Source organism: Mytilus trossulus, chromosome 12 (assembly GCF_036588685.1).
Source record: "Mytilus trossulus isolate FHL-02 chromosome 12, PNRI_Mtr1.1.1.hap1, whole genome shotgun sequence".
In the NCBI taxonomy this organism is placed as follows: domain Eukaryota; kingdom Metazoa; phylum Mollusca; class Bivalvia; order Mytilida; family Mytilidae; genus Mytilus; species Mytilus trossulus.
This window is the reverse complement of record NC_086384.1, coordinates 38,588,821-38,607,878: the sequence shown is the minus strand read 5'-3', so window position 1 is coordinate 38,607,878 and position 19,058 is coordinate 38,588,821. Positions and strand designations below refer to the sequence as shown.

Here is a 19,058-nt window from a genome sequence, read left to right as displayed (position 1 = left end):
GTATCAAAACACTTTTTTATAATGACAGACAAGTAGGATTATGAAATTAGTTATCAAAATTATGAAAGACAGTTATTACGTTCCTTGTAAGACACCAAGAGTTATTTAAAAAAAAAGAGTGGCTAAAGATACCAGAGTGAGAGTCAAACTCGAAAATCGAAAATTGAGAATATCAAACTAACAACGCCATGGCTAATAAATAAAAAGACAAATAGACAAATAATAGTAAACAAATTTGAGCTTTTTAAAAGCTGAGTACGTCTGCCTCGCTCTATCATAATGTGTGGATGTGTTTGTTGATTTAGTATTGGGGAATGTGGTATTTTTAGATATTGATTGGCATAAATTGGATCTACTTTAAGAGTGTACGCTATACACCCATGCTTTTAAAAATAATGTTCATTTTACTTGTTGAAAGCATTTACAAATACACATGACTCTGGATGTGTGCTTCTCTTGAGGTGTGCTTAAAATACAGATTATGCATTTTTGTAAGATTGTATGGGAACATTGTTCAGCAAAACAAATGATGCATATTGCAGAATAACAAAGCACATAAACACGCTTTTATAAATGATATTTCAATATTTTCAGTGTGCAATATATACATAGTAAAACGAACATGAATTACTGTAAGATGATCGTAACTGTAGTAAAGTATTTGCATAGTTAATTTTCCGGCATTTGATTTTTTATCCTGAGACGAGAAAGTCTGTAATTTTTTATCTCATTTAAGCCAATAGCTGTTGCTGTAACTCAGTTGCATCATAAAACAACCAATCAGTATATATTAGTGATGAGTAATTATTGCAAGATGACGTGTATCTCGACTAAAACTAAAAGCTCCACACCGTGATGCGAAGCAAAAACACATAACATAGAAAACTAAAGACTAAGCAACACGAACCACACCACACATTTTGGGTGATATCAGGCGCTCCAGAAGGGTAAGCAGATCCTGTTCCACATCTGGCACTCGTCGTGTTGCTCATGTTATTACAAACCCGGTATATGGTAAAAATCGGTAGATCACACAAATTGAGAAAAGGGAAGTGGATTAATTATGAAAGCATTAAAGAAAAGTCATCGGGATCACAGAATAAAGTAAATTCAAAAGGAAAAGTAGCTGAAAACTTTTAACGAAATACAATATTTCATAGTACAACCATCAACATACGGCAAACTATAGGCTTCTGACTTCGGCAACGGACAACAAAAATACGCATGGGTTAAATCCCTTTGAGATTGTAAGTTTCTCACAAGATCTCTAATTATTCTGCATTTTTTTTTTGTAAACGATAAATCCACTTCTCATAACTTAGGGAGAGTTTAAATTTCTAGATAAACTCATCATATATATCAGGATTGTATATTTATATTTCCGCCAGACGCGCTTTTCGTCTAAAACGACTCATCAGTGACGCTCGAATAAATTATGAAAAAATGTGAAAATGAAAAAAGGTAAAATAAAGTAGAAGGTCTTGTTATCAATCCGCAAGTTCACTTTTAACGACAAAAGACTTACTCTACATTAGAAAGATTTTTTAGATTATTGAAAGACCCGTTGTTATCCCACTCAAACAAACCCTATTCTTAACTTGGGGAGAGTTTAAGAATCTTTAAAACAAAATTGATGTTATTTTTTCGAACGCTCGTTGTTATTTATGAAATCCTTTCTCCTAACGTAGGCAGATTTTAAGTTTCTGTAAATACTAGTTATTATTCCACAAGGTTATTTTTTTTACAGTAAACGCCTATTCCTAGCATGAGTATCCTGAACATTCACCGTTAAAATGACGTTAGATACTAAAATGAAAACGGTTTCGTAGTACTTTCAGATTAAGATTTGTTTGATCTCGTGGTATTGTTATAAAATTCTCGAGGAGGAATAATAAAATTTTAATGAATTTATGCTTCAATACTTTCATGTTATAGAAAATATTTAAAGGGCAGAAAATGACTTTTACCATGCAGTATTTGTAAAACGATTGGATTACGAACTGATGTCTTGAAAAGGTTAATGTATGAAAATGAGAAAGTAACGAAACGATAAATACGTTAACAACAGAAGGTCGGTGAAGGTTAACGAAATTAATGGTAACATGCATCGGTTATTTGTACTTTAGGTGATAATTTGTCTGCGGAACTACTAAATCAAATAACAATGTAAACAAATTACTAAAATCACAAAAACATAGAGCATAAAGTGTGGCGCTGTCCTTACATTGGGTCTCACACTGAATGGGTGAGACTGAGAACTTATGCATTTCGAGGCGACCATCATTAAATTTATGTTTTTAAAAAATTCTGTTTTTTTTTAGAAAACATGGGAAGTTTTTTACCACGTTGCATCAATATTGTCTACAGTGTTGCAATATAATGCATTATAACCAAATGGAACCTTGATACATTCTGTGCACGTCCCAAGTCAAGAGCCTGTAATTCAGTGTTTTTTTGGTTTATTACTGCACAATATTTGTGTTTCGTTCATTATTTTGAACATAGATCTTGCCGTTAGTTTTCTAGACCTTTTATAATTGTATATCCGATATGCGGTATGGGTTCGCTTCATTGTTGAAGGCCGTAGGTGGACCTTCATGCAATAGTTTTATGTCATTTGGTCATTTTGTGGACAATAGAAAAATGTATGTGAAACATTTATTAAAATAAGAAGATGTATTTTATTAGTTATCTTGTTATAACCAGGGCTGTTTGTTTAGACAGGGGTTGGACATTTTTTCTCAACACCTGTCACGGTTATATTCCTTAACCCCTGGTTGACCAAGATAAGGGATGCTTGTCTTATGCAGCGTTGATTTGCTAATTTTTGTACTGTGCATATCTTTTCGCTGCCAATCAAGCAGACACAAATACATACGGTTACTTCCCTTTGTACACATTGTAAGTAGTGTTATTAACACCATAATCCATGCCGCACAAGAATTAATCAGAGGCGGATCGGACTTAGGGGGGGGGAGGGCAGGGGGCCAGGGCCCCCATTATGAGAGAAAAAAAATTTGCTTAATTATATAGGGAATCTCTGAAGCGTAACCGGAGGCCCCCCTTTAGGCAGCCAGCTAGTGGGCCCCCACTTATGAAAATTTCTAAGTCCGCCACTGCTAATAAATATTTAATTAATATATATTTTGAAAAGTTCAGTTTCTATAGATGCAAAATCTCAAAAATATTTGTTTTGTTTTTTCATAACACAAAAAAATGAATAATTTAGATAAATAGAATACGTATGTTGCCGAAATTCGGTCCATTACAGAAATTGTAGATTCATTTGTATATTTGGCTGCCGCTGTGGTTCTCGTTGTTTGGACATAATTAACTATTATATAATAATAACTTGTTTATACTTCTTGACGTTAAGCAGTCAACAATCCATCATATTTTTGGTTTAAAAATCAAATCTGTCGTAAAATGCACATGATCTCGTTTTAATCTGAATTTCCTATTTTGATTTAAAGGATATATGGCTACAATAACTAATGGAATCCATTAAAAAGACCACATCTTTTTACAGATCAAAAAGTATAGGCAATAATGAGCATATACAATCAAACTCTCAATACAGACAAACTGACTGTCATACACACCAAAAATTCAAAGTATTTACAACAAAATTAAAAAATAAATGAAAGCAAAAGTAAGATGTTAATTATATGTTCTCACTGTACACCTAACCAATAGCTGCAGAAAGAACACTAATCATAACTGCTCTTCATATTACCAACCAAACTTTTAAACTGACTCAAAGACTTTTTGCCCCTCGTTTAGTTCGCAGAACGTTTCACTGTGCACTGCTCTTTGTGAGTTGTTAAAAACTTGTCCGTTACTGGTCCAGTTATTTCGTATAGTGCATATCTTTAAGACAAAAATTCAATTAAAAAAATCGCACCGGCCCTATCTCGTAAAGTGTTTTACAGTGTATTGTACTACCAGCTCTAACACAAAAGATGGACAACTCTACATGAAGGGGGTCTGAAAATCACTTAGACAGTTTCAGAAATATTTTTTTTTTATATTTCTTAACTAGGCCAAATCACTACTTACATGTAACATAAAGATTCAGCTTCCAAATTCTTTTAACATGTAATTTCATCTTCTTACTTAATATGTCATGCAATAAATGAAAAAAAAATTGGGAAAGTGTATGAAAAAAATGTACAAGTTATACACAGTTTACACTAGGAACTTTATTCAGAAAACTTAAACAAAGGACAATAACTACATGTCGTTGGACCTACTCACTGGTGGATCATAGATATTTCACTGACAATCAAACAACAAATATATAGTCATCTATAAATCGCATCACTTCAGTACTGACTCAAGAGAGATAATTCGGATGTTATCACTGTAATATTTACAAATAAATGTATTTGAGTTTGTGATTTTTTCCTGGACTAAAACACACTAATAAAGCAAAAAACAAAGAATCATCTAACTGATTCTCTGTCCTTAATCTGTTACCGATATATTGCAAGGGAGAGAATCTGCCTATTTGTCTCATGTAGAGATTGAACTAGACTTGCTACATGTCCCTTCCTAATTAGGTTTTTTCTTCTTTTTTTCAATTTTGCCCCTTTAATAGTTTTACTGCTATAACTAGGAGATTACAATTATACTGACATCTGCAGGAGGAAGCCTTTCTCCAAGGGCAATCAGTAGGCTGGCACTTATCAGTAAACATATAAATCAGTAAGAGAAAAATAATAGAAAGGAAATTGTAGCAAGTCTAAGGTTGAACCGTTCGATCCTTAGAATATACATATTTCATTTGTTAACATCTCATATGAAACTTCATGAACTTTACTGACTATTAAGTTATATTGGTTTCTTTTTATCTCACCTGACCCAAAGGGCCAAGTGACCTTTTCTCATCACTTGGTGTCAAGCGTCCGTCGTCCGTCGTCGTTAACTTTTACAAAAATCTTCTTCTCTTAAACTATTGGGCCAAATTTAACCAAACTTGGCCACAATCATCACTAGGGTATCTAGTTTTATAAATGTGTCCGGTGACCCGGTCAACCAGCCAAAAAGATGGCCTCCGTGGCTAAAAATTGGACATAGGAGTAAAATGTAGATTTTGGCTTATATCTCTGAAACTTAACCATTTAGAGCAAATCTGACATGACATAAAATTGTTTATCAGGTCAAGATCCATCTGCCCTCAAATTTTCAGACAAATCATACAACCAGTTGTTGGGTTGCTGCCCCTGAATTGGTAATTTTAAGAAAATTTTGCAGCTTTTGGTTATTATCGTGATTATTATTATAGTTAGAGATAAACTGTAAACAACAATAATGTAGAGCAAAGTAAGAACTACAGATAAGATATGACCAAAATGGTTTATTGACCCCTTAAGAAGTTATTGCCCTTTATAGTCAATTTTTGTTAGTTTTGTAAATTATTTTCAACTGTCACTTCTGGGCCAAATTAATCAGAAATAGAGATAATTGTTAGCAGCAAGAATGTCCAGTGAAGTAGGATCTTGAAACACATTACCAACACCAAAACACAATTTTGTCATGAATCCATCTGAGACCTTTGTTTAATATGCACAAAGACAAAGGTGAGCGACACAAGCTCTTTATAGCCTCTAGTTTAAAAAGCGTGTAACGTTACAACTGCATCGAATGATTTTGTTGAAAGAAACATTCGGTGTGTTTAGTGCAATAATAGAAGACAAATTCATTGTATTTAACAATAAAAGACAAATTAAGCGTTTTCAGTGTAATAATAAAAGGCAAATTTAATTTAAGAGTTATTAGTGCAATATTTCAGATACTAGAAACGTGCACTACAGATATTTCATATGAGTTGGATATGAATTAAACAGTCATCCAAAGACAACGAAACAGATCAACTTCTTAAGCACAAAAAGAACATGTTGTGAAATGAATAGAACAAGCTGTACACAATTGCAAACCATAAAAACAAAAACAAAAGAACATTAAATATATTTAATTTAAGATCTAACAGTGTGTAGCTGTTTCTGTAATGAGTACCGCAGCTAGCTGGAGTCCATGCGGTTCATTTGGTCCCATTACAAACCAACGTCTTAATAAAGATAACAATTATAAATCGTAACACAATACCTTTGTCGGTCTACCACTATTTCTTCAATACCTACAAAATAAAATAAACTTAAATAAAAATATCTCATATTGTCAGACCTCAAAAATATTTCATTTCCTGTTAGTATTTAAACCTTACAAAATAGGACGGATCTGTAACATGATTTAGCTCTGTAATCAATCTATATAATATATACTTTTCGAAGTTAAATTAACACATTCAAATAACAATACATTCACTTTAATTCCATTTTCAAGAATAAAGAAAAAAACATTCCTCTTAAAATGTGTACGTAGGAGATAGAGGTCTACAGTGAACTTAATTTTTCGTGAGTAAAATGCCCTCACCTTTATTAGATCTACTATTAATAACATATAACTTACCCTCCTTTTCCGCCAGAATTTGTTATCATGTAAACAGGACTGCTGTAACTAGCACTTCCTTTACCACCAGAAGATTCTTGGTATCCATAGCCATAGTTCTGTTGACTACCGCCACCAATGAATCCTCCTTTTCCTCTGCCTCCTCCGGCTGCTCTTCTTTTAGAATCCTCGTAACTAATTCCACTGTTACCACCGTAACCATTGTTGTTACCACCGCCAATGAAGACAACACTGTTTCCGGCATTTCCACTATTACCGCCACCATAACCATAGCTCTCGCCACCATAGTTATTGCCATCGTTCCCATAGCTATCTCCACCATAACCTCTGCTGACAGAAACACCACCACCATAGCCCATGCTAACTCCGCCGTTACTATAACCACCATAACCATAACTGTCTCCGCCATTACTGTATCCGCCATTACTTCCTTTACCTCCAATATTACCACCAGTATACCCCATGCCCATTCCAACTCCGCCGTTATCATAACCCCCATTGTTGTTACCACCGCCAATGACAACAAACCTGCTGCCGGAATTACTTCCTTTACCTCCAATGTTACCACCACCATATCCCATGCTAACTCCGCCGTTATTATAACCACCATAGCCATAACTATCTCCGCCATTATTCCCTTTACCGCCAGAATTACCACTACCATAACTAACGCTAACACCGCCGTTATTATAACCACCATGGCCATAACTATCTCCGCCATTACTTCCTTTACCGCCAGAATTACCACCACCATAACTAACGCTTACTCCGTCATAACTGTCTGTGTTGCCATAACTATCACCACCATATCCACCATTTCCACCTGTATATCCGTATCCGTCACTAGCATAACCGTTTCCAACGCCATTCTTTCCCTGGCCATATCCACCACTGTTTCCGTTATTCAAATAGCTATAAGTAGAACTGTCGCTGTATCCGGAACCGCCGCCATTCCCTGATCCATATGATCCATAACCGTAACCGGAACCGCCACCATTTCCTGATCCGTAGCCGTAGCTGGAACTGCCACCACTGTTACCATAACCACCATAGCCGTCTCCATTGTTACTCCCATAAACTTCGTCAAAACTTAGTCGTCGATAGTTTTTTCGTGCTGTAAATGGAAAGACCATCTTTGTATCATATCCAGAAACACGTGTTAGTGCTCCTGGTCCAAATAGACTGGGACAACAAAGTATTCCACCGCCATTCTTTTTGCTACAATGCGCTACTTTTTGTTCATCATGTTTACAACTATTTCTGCACTGGCAAGGTCTACCTAAAAATAATGAAATAACATATTAAAGCACTGGATAGTTTTTGCATTTTAAAACTCCTTAAATATGGTTTTGTGCTACCATTAAAACATACATGTAAGTTACACAAACGATAATTTCATATCTTTGACTTCATCAGTCCATTCTTAACAGTCCCACACTTTCTAAATGATATAAAGTGTGCCACATCAACAGCTTTCATTGGTGGCAAGTACATTAACAGTTATTACTAAACGTATAATAAAACTAAAAATACGGATTCAACAACCACAAAAACAAAGTTAAGAGTACAACATCTCATGACTTTTTTCCCCCTTTTAAATTAAGGTATTTTAGATGGAAACCAATATTACTGTACATCAAGTACATTAAAAGTATTACTAGTATTTCATTTCAATATTCTGATTGATGATCAGTTCATATTAGCACCAAATATTTTTTTTGCCAGTATATACATGTATTATATAAGCAAGATAATAGTGAATTATAAATAAATATTTGTTGAATGACCAATGACAATCATTGAGTCGTCCTAGTCTGAACATGCATAAAATATTTGTCACTGGGCGTTAAGCAACCATCAATCAATCAATTATTGAGATATATATAATAAAAAGACGATGTGGCATGATTGCCAATGAGACAACTATCCACAAAAGACCAAAAATGACACAAACATAAACAACTATAGGTTACCGTACGGCCTTCAACAATGAGCAAAGCCCATACCGCATAGTCAGCTATAAAAGGCCCCGAAATATGCATACTGAAAAATAGGTTTTTAAGCTTTCTTGGAAAAACATTACTAGAGGAAAGCATTTATTTGACATACTAGAAGAAAGCATTTATTTGACAAACTAGAAGACTGTTTTCTACAGAAAAATGAAATGTAACACAAAATGCCCATTGCACCAGCGCTAGCGCAAACTGCGCCTGTCTAATTATGTTTTAATGTCACGTACGTGCATTATGTGCACTACCAAGACAAAATTAAAAAAAATATCAATTAGATATATGCAGATGTGGTATGAGTCCCGATGAGTCAACTCTCCACCCAAGTCATAATTTGTAAAAGTAAACCATTATAGTCCAAAGTACGGTCTTCAACACGGAACCTTGGTTGACACCAAACAACAAGCTAGGGCTCCAAAAAATGACTAAATAACTATACATACTTGCGTTTACAACAACGACCCCTATGATAAGAACGGACAGTAAACGTATCAAGCAAGCCATGGTGATTGGTGGTGTGCACATATTTGACATTGCATTCTTTATATATGTTTTTAAAATGACCCAATATATTCGGTAATGACAGTCCGTAAAAGATGTATGTGTAATATATGAACTATATCAAAATGATTTAACACTGATTGTGCAGATCAATAATATAGACATACAAGTTAACGTATACTTCAAACGCAGACGACGTGATGATATATTTATTGTAATTAATAATCGTTTCATGCTATTTTCAACTTATGTTTTGATCTTATTAATTGAAGTATAATTTACTAATGGAAAAATAAGAAAAGTACGAAAAAAAGTTCATATCAAATATAATTCATCGAGATATAATGCCTACGTATAAAGATATATAGTCGTAAAGAGTGACTTGAACTTTTTTAAACCGAGTCTGTGTGTATTGATGTGTGTTTTTTTCCATGGCTAGAACCAAAGGGAGAGAGTTGGGATCTCACAAAACATGCTTAAGCACGCCGCATTTTTGTGTCCTAAGTCAGGAGCCTCTGGCCTTGTTAGTCTTGAATATATATTTTTTAATTTTAGTTCATTTATATGTTTCGGTGTTTAGTGTGACGTCAATTTTCACTGAATTAGTTCGCAATTTTATTTAGTGGCCAGATAAGGACACTCATACTCCGGCTGCAAGATTAAAATATTTTTTTGCAGCTTTGAAGACCTATAATTGATGACCTTCGGTTGATATCTGATCTTTGGTCGGGTTGTTGCCTCTTAGACATACATATTCCCCATTTCCATTCTCAATTGTATGATGGTTACATAGATTTGTTCGTATGCCAGGTACTATGTGTTTTCATGAACTCCAGATTTAAAGGCTTGTTTTTAGTTGACCAAGCAGTCTCGAGTCGCCTTAATATTTCTTTTTAGTCAAATGTATAAATGGTTTCATATATTTTATCACCTTCACACAAACAAATTGTTTTCTTCGATTGTCCCTCATGTCCAAATATTAGTCTTCAATGGAGTTGTGAATTTAAGACAATAAAACTATAATTGTTCGATTGCTGTTCGAGATAATGCATTATTTGTAGTTTTATTCGAAGTCACATTTATTCTAACACCCGTTCATGACATTATACGGGTTATGTTCTTCCCGTACAATTTAAGATGGCATCCAGACGGAGGGATTGTGATTGGTTTTTGATATGATAAAGACATAATCATCCGATCAATTTAGTTGAGGTCTGGAGATTGCATGTCAGTAACTGCTAGTAGTCCTTTGTTAACTTATAATTGTCATTTTACTTAGTTTTTTTCTGTTACCTTTTCTAACTAAACACCAGACTCGGACTACTGTAAAACTGAGCTTTTACTGTGCGTATTGATGTGTGTTTGTTTATGTTACATTTAATACAGTTATAGAGGAGGGTTGAGATCTCACAAAACATGTTTCACCCCATCGCATTTATGAGTACTAGTATGTCAGGAACCTCAAGTCTATGTTAGTCTCCTGTGTTAGTATATGTCCCTGAGCTAACTGTGGCATCCATTCCGCTAACTATTTTACATTATTGCTTAGAATCCAGTTGGAGTCCGCAAGCGGCATCCAGGTGTAGAATGTTCTCGATGCGTTAATAAATTGAAGACCTATTGTTGTCTTGTGCTGTTTTCCATTCAAAATTCCAAATCAGTGTTATGGTTTTATAAGAAGTTTGATCGACTTAAATTTAAGTTATGCTCTTGCAACATGATATTCGCCAGTACATAAAAATTTAGTAAATGGAAAAAAAAAAAACCAAAAAAACCCCACTCTCATAAATTCAACTGGAAATGTCTGACCTTATTCTATAAAAAGCTTTAACATTTTATCAAATAACGTAGTGGTTTAACACAATTAATACACATAAAAATAAATGTGTAGTGATTAGATTATTTTTTAGTTTAAAAACATTGAACATTATGATAACGTTTTAAACATTGAGTGCATCCGTATCATGTGTCTGGTTAACCTGCGCCGGGAACGCTCGTACCTAAAAACTAGAGACTCACCTGACTCTATTTGGGTTTTTGAATTCATATAAAAAAAGATAAAATTTGGCTACAAAGTAATAACACTTGGTCAGCACCAGATAAGAAGCATTCATGCTATGTTTGGTTTCATTCCATTCAGTGGTTCTCTAAAAGAAGTCATTTGTATGTATTTCCCATAGGGTTCTATGTTAAACTGAGTCCCCCGCTGGCGGCCATCTTGGAAAATGGATCGGCTACAAAGTAATAACACTTGGTCAGCACCTCATAAGAAACTTTCGTGCCATGTTTGGTTTCATTCCATTCAGTGGTTCTCTAAAAGAAGTCATTTGTATGCATTTCCCATAGGGTCCTATGTTAAACTAAGTCACCTGCTGGCGTCCATCTTAGATGATGGATCGGCTATAAAGTAACAACACTTGGTCAGCACCTCATAAGGAACATTCCTGTCATGTTTGGTTTCATTCCATTCAGTGGTTCTCTAAAAGAAGTCATTTGTATGCATTTCCCATAGGGTCCTATGTTAAACTAAGTCCCCCGCTGGCGGCCATCTTGGATGATGGATCGGCTACAAAGTAACAACACTTAGTCAGCACCTCATAAGGAACATTCATGCCATGTTTGGTTTCATTCCATTCAGTGGTTCTCTAGATGAAGTTCAAAATGTAAAATGTTAACGACGTCGACGACGACGGACGACGACGACGACGGACGACGGACGCCAAGTGATGAGAAAAGCTCACTTGGCTCTTCGGTCCAGGTGAGCTAAAAATGAATACCAAGGATGTTATATTATTCAAATGTTTAAAGCGCCTTTAATTTGACGACAAGGGTTCCACCTTATATGTGGTAGATCATGTTATGATCCTTTCGCAGGTTCACCTACGAAAACCTTGTTACGACTTTTACTTTCTCTAGGCGTTCAAGTTTGCGAGTCATCTAAATAAGTCTTTATCAACGGTTTATTTCAAAACAGTTTTATGTGTGCATCGAAGAACTGAATGCTGAGCAGATTAAACTCTCGGGAACAAGTAGTCCATCAATACGCGGTCAAGTAGCAGCAACTAAAGGATAAAACATTTTTGCATTTACTGTTTTCTAATTATTTCGCCGTGTAAAAACTACCAACATCTCACCAAATTGCCCCTTTTGACTCGTAAGCTTTATAATAATTTATTTATTGACTTGTATACTGTCATAAATCTACAATAACTGTTTGTAATAGCTTCTTTAAATGTTACAGATTGGTGAAAACGAAAACAGAAGCCCTTTTATTTTTCAATGCCAAAAAAAACGGAAATGTGATTACATGTAGCGAACACACTTCTTGTATGACAATCTATGTATTAGTTTTGAAGATTCAACTAATTTGAGACAATTTGATAAACATTATTCGTCGATTAAATGTGCTACTTGTATCTATAGAACTATGAATAATGGACGTACTTCAGTGCAGTTAGTTATTTACATATGTCACTGCATCTATTGTGAACGACTCATTGCAAGACATTTTTACAAGTTAAAAGTTTACATTTTGTATTTTCGATTTGTAGTTGAATTTTATGGAAAGCCAACGAGGTCAAAATTCTTAATTCGTAACTTGTCAATTCGTAACTTGTAACTGTGTAATTTCTAAATTGTTAATTCGTAAATTGTTAATTTGTAATTTGTTACTGTGAAATTCATAATGCTTAATTCGTAAATTGTCAATTTGTAAATTGCAACTTTGTAGTTTCAACATTCTCAATCGGTAAATTGTCAGTTTGTTACTTGTAACTGTGCAATTTCACAATCATGCTTCATTCGTAAATTGTCGATTTGTAACTTGTATCTTTGTATCAACATTCAACATTCTTCATTTGTTAATTGTCAATTTGTAACTAAGTCTTGTAGATTCAAAATTCTTATTTGGTAAATTGTATATTGATGTTTTGTAACTTGTAACATGTGACTTGTCGATTCGTGAATTGTCGATGTGTGAAATGTCGAAGTGTTAAATGTCGTCGTTGTATTATATATGCTAACGATCATTATGACGACAGATGGCGCTCGGGTTCTTCTTCGGTGTATATTAAGGCCGTGTCTGTTTTTTTCTTTGTTTTGCGTCAACTGATTCTGAGAAAACCTACCAGACAGCAAGGAAAAAAATCACACACAAAGAAAATAACACAAGAGTCTGCTTAAGTTCTGGACTGATTAACAGTGACTTTAGATCAATACTGTCATATATCTAAGTGAAATAGCAAACATGACAAACAGGAAATTTAGCAATGTACAAACTTGATATGACTATATTCTGAGAAATCATAAATGGCCTTGGTATTTCAAACATTTCCCATTTATACTGAAGCCTTTGAGAAGAGACATGTTTTGATCTGAGATGTGTCATGTTGTATTAAAACCTATGTATAATCAATAATTCCCTGTATCAAATCAATAATGCTTTAAGCATGAATTATCTCCCATTTGCAGAGTTATCTTCCTATAATTTAAATACTTTATGTAAACTTTTTGGCAATATATTAATATTTTGTTCTGCATACTTTTTTTTCAGAAAATAAACTAATGAAATTATGTTTTATATCTTAATATCTTGTGGAATTAAAAATTTTTCATTTAAAAAAGTATAAAAATTTATTTCAATTATAAAATAAGATAACTTTGCAAATGGGAGGTAACTCTTTCTTCAAGCAAGTAAGGAACGCCTACTGTAAGACCTGTACCAAGGAAGAACCATTACAGTGAAATTGGTTGATCTTTTCAATATCAAATTTAGTGAATCTTAATATTAAATAAAAGCTCTGATACATTCAAATGTTTTATTAATTGAAAACAATTCTTAAAACAAAATTTAAAACAAATAAATCAAAACTTAACATGAGAACTAAAGTATAAAGGTGTTTTTGAAGACATAAGCACATCAAAGGCACTCTTTTGTTGATTTGAATTAGTTTTTTCACAAAATTTGTCAGTCAGCTCAAAGCTTACATATGCACCAAACATTTTAACAGCATCTATAGCCTTGAGAGATGTATTCATTTCAATTTTGTCCCCGTTAGAGCTACAAAATGTAGATGAAACATAACATTTTATCAGAGTTTTATCCCCTATGGTGATAGGTTCATTGAATCTTATTTAACGTGTCTCTTATGCTGGCTACGTAAAGGCTCTCTAGGATCTGAGAAAAAGTTTCTGTGCCGGCGAGCGGAAAGGCATATGGAGCCAGAACGATCCTTTTATCTTTGGAAAGTGAAACACAAACGATCTCGCTCGCCGGCACATTTATACTGGCCATTTCTGCTGTCACATGGCAGTGAGACTTCTTTGTAAAAAAGCCTCAAAAGCTATATTTTGTATTAGAAAACTGTTATTTTCTGAAAATATCAATGTATTACCTCACTTAAAGCTTTTTGATGCTTGTGTTAAACCTATACTTCTTTATTGTAGCGAAGTTTGGTCTCTGTATATGATAAAAGATATTACAAATCTAGAATCAAAATATTGGTCATTGGCTACCATCAAAGTCCAAATTAAATTTGCAAAAACTTTAATTGGAGTAAATAAATCAGCTGTCAATTTAGCAGTACTAGCTGAACTTGGTATGTATCCAGTTTTTATAGAAGCTTTAAAACTGTCAATTGGCTTCTGGTTGCATGTCATAAAATCTGATAACAATTGTTTACTAAAAGATGTATATTGTTCCAACCTGCAATTAACCAATGGATTTGCTAAAAAGATTGAACAGTTACTTGCTACATTAAATTTTTCACATGTTTGGAAAAATCATGATACTATTTCAAAAAAGCGTTAATTGTATGCAATTCATACCAAACTTAATGATAGATATCTTAATTATTGGAAAGAAAATATATTTTGTGATAATAAATCAGTACATGGTAATAAGCTGAGAACATATAGACAGCTTAAAGAAAATTATAAATTGGAAACCTATTTATTGTTAAATATAGACAGAAAAGTAATAGGGAATTTTGCTAAAATTCGTATTAGTAATAGTGTTCTTAGAATTGAATAAGGGCGTCACACTAAAACCCCTGTAGAAGAAAGAATTTGTCCTTTGTGTCTCTTAGAAGTAGAAGATGAATTTCATTTCACTTTAAAATGTACAAAATTAAATATAATTAGAGACCAACTGTTTTCCAGAATTAGGGAAATAGTTCCCTCTTTTTTCAATATGACTAATGAAGCAAGATTTAAATTTTTGTATACGTGTGTTGAGACTGATATAATTAGAATTATTGTTAAATTTATAAGCGACATGTACATTTCTAGAAATGCTCTATTAAACACTAAATAACTTTGTGGTACCACCTCCTCATATAATGTTTATAAATTTGGTATGATATATATATATGTTTGTATGTTTGTGTATAACAAATTTGTATTGTCTTGGTATCAATCCTGTAATTTTGGATTTTAAACCAATAAAAATTACTTACTTACTTACTTACTTACTTACTTACTTACATGTATCGAAGTCAAGATCGCTTAAACGCTTTAAATAAGGAGCGTACTTGTTATTTAAAGCGCAAAATAGATTTGAGTATAAGAATACACAAAAACACGGCTGGAAAAAACCGGAAAATACGGATTTTCTACTGACGAACAAAAAAAAGTTTGTGTTTGTTTTTGACACAAATTGGCCGAAAACCTACCCGCACGCGGACGCAAAACAAATAAAAAAACAACTATGGCCTAAGCCTCCTGTAAGTAAGACCACCGCCATATGGAATATATACCAAAGGAGTTTCAATCACTTATGTACATGATGTACAGCGCATACATATAAAAGATAACAAATAAATTAATACATTGTTTGTTTTATATGGCATGTATAAAAGGGACTCGGTTTCATATTAAGGTAACCTCGTATAAACATGTTTGATTACTGTACTGGTCACCAAACCTGCCATGAGGTGTGTCACTTCCTTTATTAAGGTATATAGATGTGTCGCTGGAACGGGCTTCCTTATCAACTTCGCAAATATATTAAACATATAAAACTTCAGACATTTCTACATCTTTTGGTATCTTAGTCTATATTATAAAAATCGGTCGTACAGTTACATGGTAATATTTTTTTTGAAAAATATCGATTTTAGTTGAAATAATAGGACATTTTTTGAGTGAGAACTCTCTTTTGTCCAATGACTACTTTGCAAAACAAACTGAATAAAAAATATTTTAAATGAGTAACTTAGTTAATGTATACTATTATATATCAAAACTGTGTTGAATATGCACTATTTTGTAATAAAATCTTAAGGAACCAGAAAACTAATCTAGGCCCTAAAATTTATAATTAGATACTGTCAACCGGAATTGAAAAAAACGCATATATTTTAATGGGCAGGTCAATAATGGGATATCAACAATCATCAATAAGCCTGAAAGAATACAGCGACTACCTGGTAGATTTATAACAGGAAAGTACAAATCCAGACGGAAGTTGGTTGCGTCTCAAACACATTCACCAAACTGAAACTACAAGACATACAGACAAACACACAACAAAATTTCTTGATAATAAGGACATACTAAGTAGATTTGTATATCGACAAGACATTACAATTCAATTTTTTCTAGAAGTTACGCCCCTTTGAACTGATGTGCTTCGATATACCTTTGCAACAAATTATCGTCACAACTTCTCTGAAACCACACCACAGAATTTCATGAAACCTTGTAGATAATAAGGACATACTATGTAGATGTACAGATCGACAGGAAATTAGTATTCATTTTTTTCTTCAATTTTTTTTCTTTCTTACAGTTATTTTATTTCTCCAGTGACAATATGGGGACGTGGGGCATGTGAGCGCGCTCATTTGGGTTCTTTAATTTTATTTCTCCACGAAAGTATTTGCACATCATTTGGGGTTTGGCCAAAGGAGTATGTATTAGGTCATTTTTAGAGTAAAATGATAGCCTGGGATCCTGGCTGATTGCTCGACAGAAGATCCAGGCGGAATATAACCTGGTTTGTCAATAGGATATTTGGATTATATTGTTACGAATTCATTGCAAATTATTTTTTTATTTTATATTTGACATGCAAATTTAAATTAAAAATAAATTAGGTATATTGATTAACATCGTCAATCATTTCAGTTAATTAACGATTGAAAACAGGTTTGTATAGTAAGGTTGCCGGGCTATAAGAAGGTATGGCACCAGATGGGGTTCATATCGGGAGTACGGGGCATTCAGCATCTTTTGAGATCGAGGGACTCGTGAATATTTTGGTCTTTTTGGTTGTACATTTTTATTGTAGGAAATATGGTAGCGGCAATGTTTAAGCTTCTTGACCAGAAAAAAATCAATAGGCATTTATATTGATACATATATTTGAGAATGGAAATGGGGAATGAGTCAAAGAGACAACAACCCGACCATATAACCAACAACAGCAGAATATAATACATTTCTATATGTCAGCCCTTTCCTGTCAGAATAAAATGGTCCGATAATAGCATTTTATGATTAATAGAAATCGTCTATTGCTAGTACCTGAGGTTTTCAGTAATGATGTAGCCTTTTAAAGCCGGCTCATATGGATCTATGTTTTTAGTGTCATTGATGAAGGCCGTAGTATAGGTTGCCTATTATAAATAGATGCTTACATCGACTTTATTTGTACTTCGCGTTGGTGGATATTTGTCTCATTGGCAATCATACGGTTTATAACCACTGATCTCCTTATTGACCAACGACTATTTCATTAACCCCGTAATAAGAAGAGATCAATTACGTTGAGGGACTGAACTAGTCGGGATGGCTTTTTTTTTATATATGAGTTTCCGTTCTCGAACGAAAGTCCACGTCAGTTAACAAAATAAAACTGGGATCCTGTAAACATGCAATTTTTGTTTTGCTTTTTTTAGACGAATTTGCTGTAATTAATGGATTCAAATTACTTAGGTATATATTCCACATGGAGGTACTCCGACTTAAAGGAAGATTATACACCGAAGAAGAACCCGAGCGCCATCTGTCGTCATAATGATCGTTAGCATAATACAACGATGACATTTAACACTTCGACATTTCACACATCGACGGATTACGAATCGACATGTTACAAGTTACAAAACATCAATATACAAAAAGACAATTTACCAATAAAGAATTTGAAATCTACAAGTTACAAATTGACAATTAACAAATGAAGAATGTTGAATTTTGATACAAAGATACAAGTTACAAATCGACAATTTACGAATGAAGCATTATGAAATTGCACAGTTACAAGAAACAAACTGACAATTTACCGATTAAGAATGTTGAAACTACAAAGGTGCAAGTTACAAAATGACAATTTACGAATTATGCATTATAAATTTCACAGTAACAAGTTACAAATCGACAATTTACGAATTAACAATTTAGAAATTACACAGTTGCAAGTTACGAGTTGACAAGTTACGAATTAAGAATTTTGACCCCGTTGGCTTTCCATAAAATTTAGGGAAAACGGTACTATTTATTCTGCCATAGGCGACAATACTAACATTTTCTAAATTTACTAGTTTTTATAATAAAAACCTGGATAAAACAGTTATGTGCGGTGTTAGTACTTTATTGCTGTATTCTAAAAATTGAAGCCAAATAGTATTATGACCAATTTCCAACGGAGCTTGTTTATGTTATCCATGCTCACCGTCATTTTGCACCAAATTTATGAAATTTTGGATGCCTTTTCGAATAGTTCCCTAGAAAATATTTCAATAGGTTTTTAAATAATATTGTAAATTTACACACTGCAAGTATTCATAGATAAATATAAATACATATTGTACTCTTACATCCAATCACAGCGCTACTAAGTTTACTTCCTTCAAAGGCCAACCTCATGCTGGGAAAATGTAATACTATGTGACTTTAACGGAAACTTTTTCTAGATGCAGAGTGCCGAGAGTATTGATGCAATACGGAACGGTTAACTTATTTGACATAGATTGCTTTATCGTTTTCCGGCAATTCTTCTGCTAATTGTTAACCTTTAAAAATGTATTACTTTACTTTTAAATATCCGGCTGTTTCTTGAATATTTAAGCATCT

At 33.6% G+C, this 19,058-nt stretch overlaps 1 protein-coding gene across 1 annotated transcript; it reads right to left on the bottom strand.

Moving 5' to 3' along the window:
- Nucleotides 1-5,958: 5,958 nt before the first annotated feature.
- On the bottom strand, nt 5,959-18,851 carry LOC134692433 (uncharacterized). Its single transcript, XM_063552885.1, has 3 exons — nt 18,803-18,851; nt 6,472-7,750; nt 5,959-6,139 (listed from the first exon to the last, which is right to left on the bottom strand). Exons 1-3 carry the CDS (start codon nt 18,849-18,851, stop codon nt 6,133-6,135), a joined length of 1,335 nt encoding a protein of 444 aa, XP_063408955.1. The 3' UTR covers nt 5,959-6,132.
- Nucleotides 18,852-19,058: the final 207 nt, after the last annotated feature.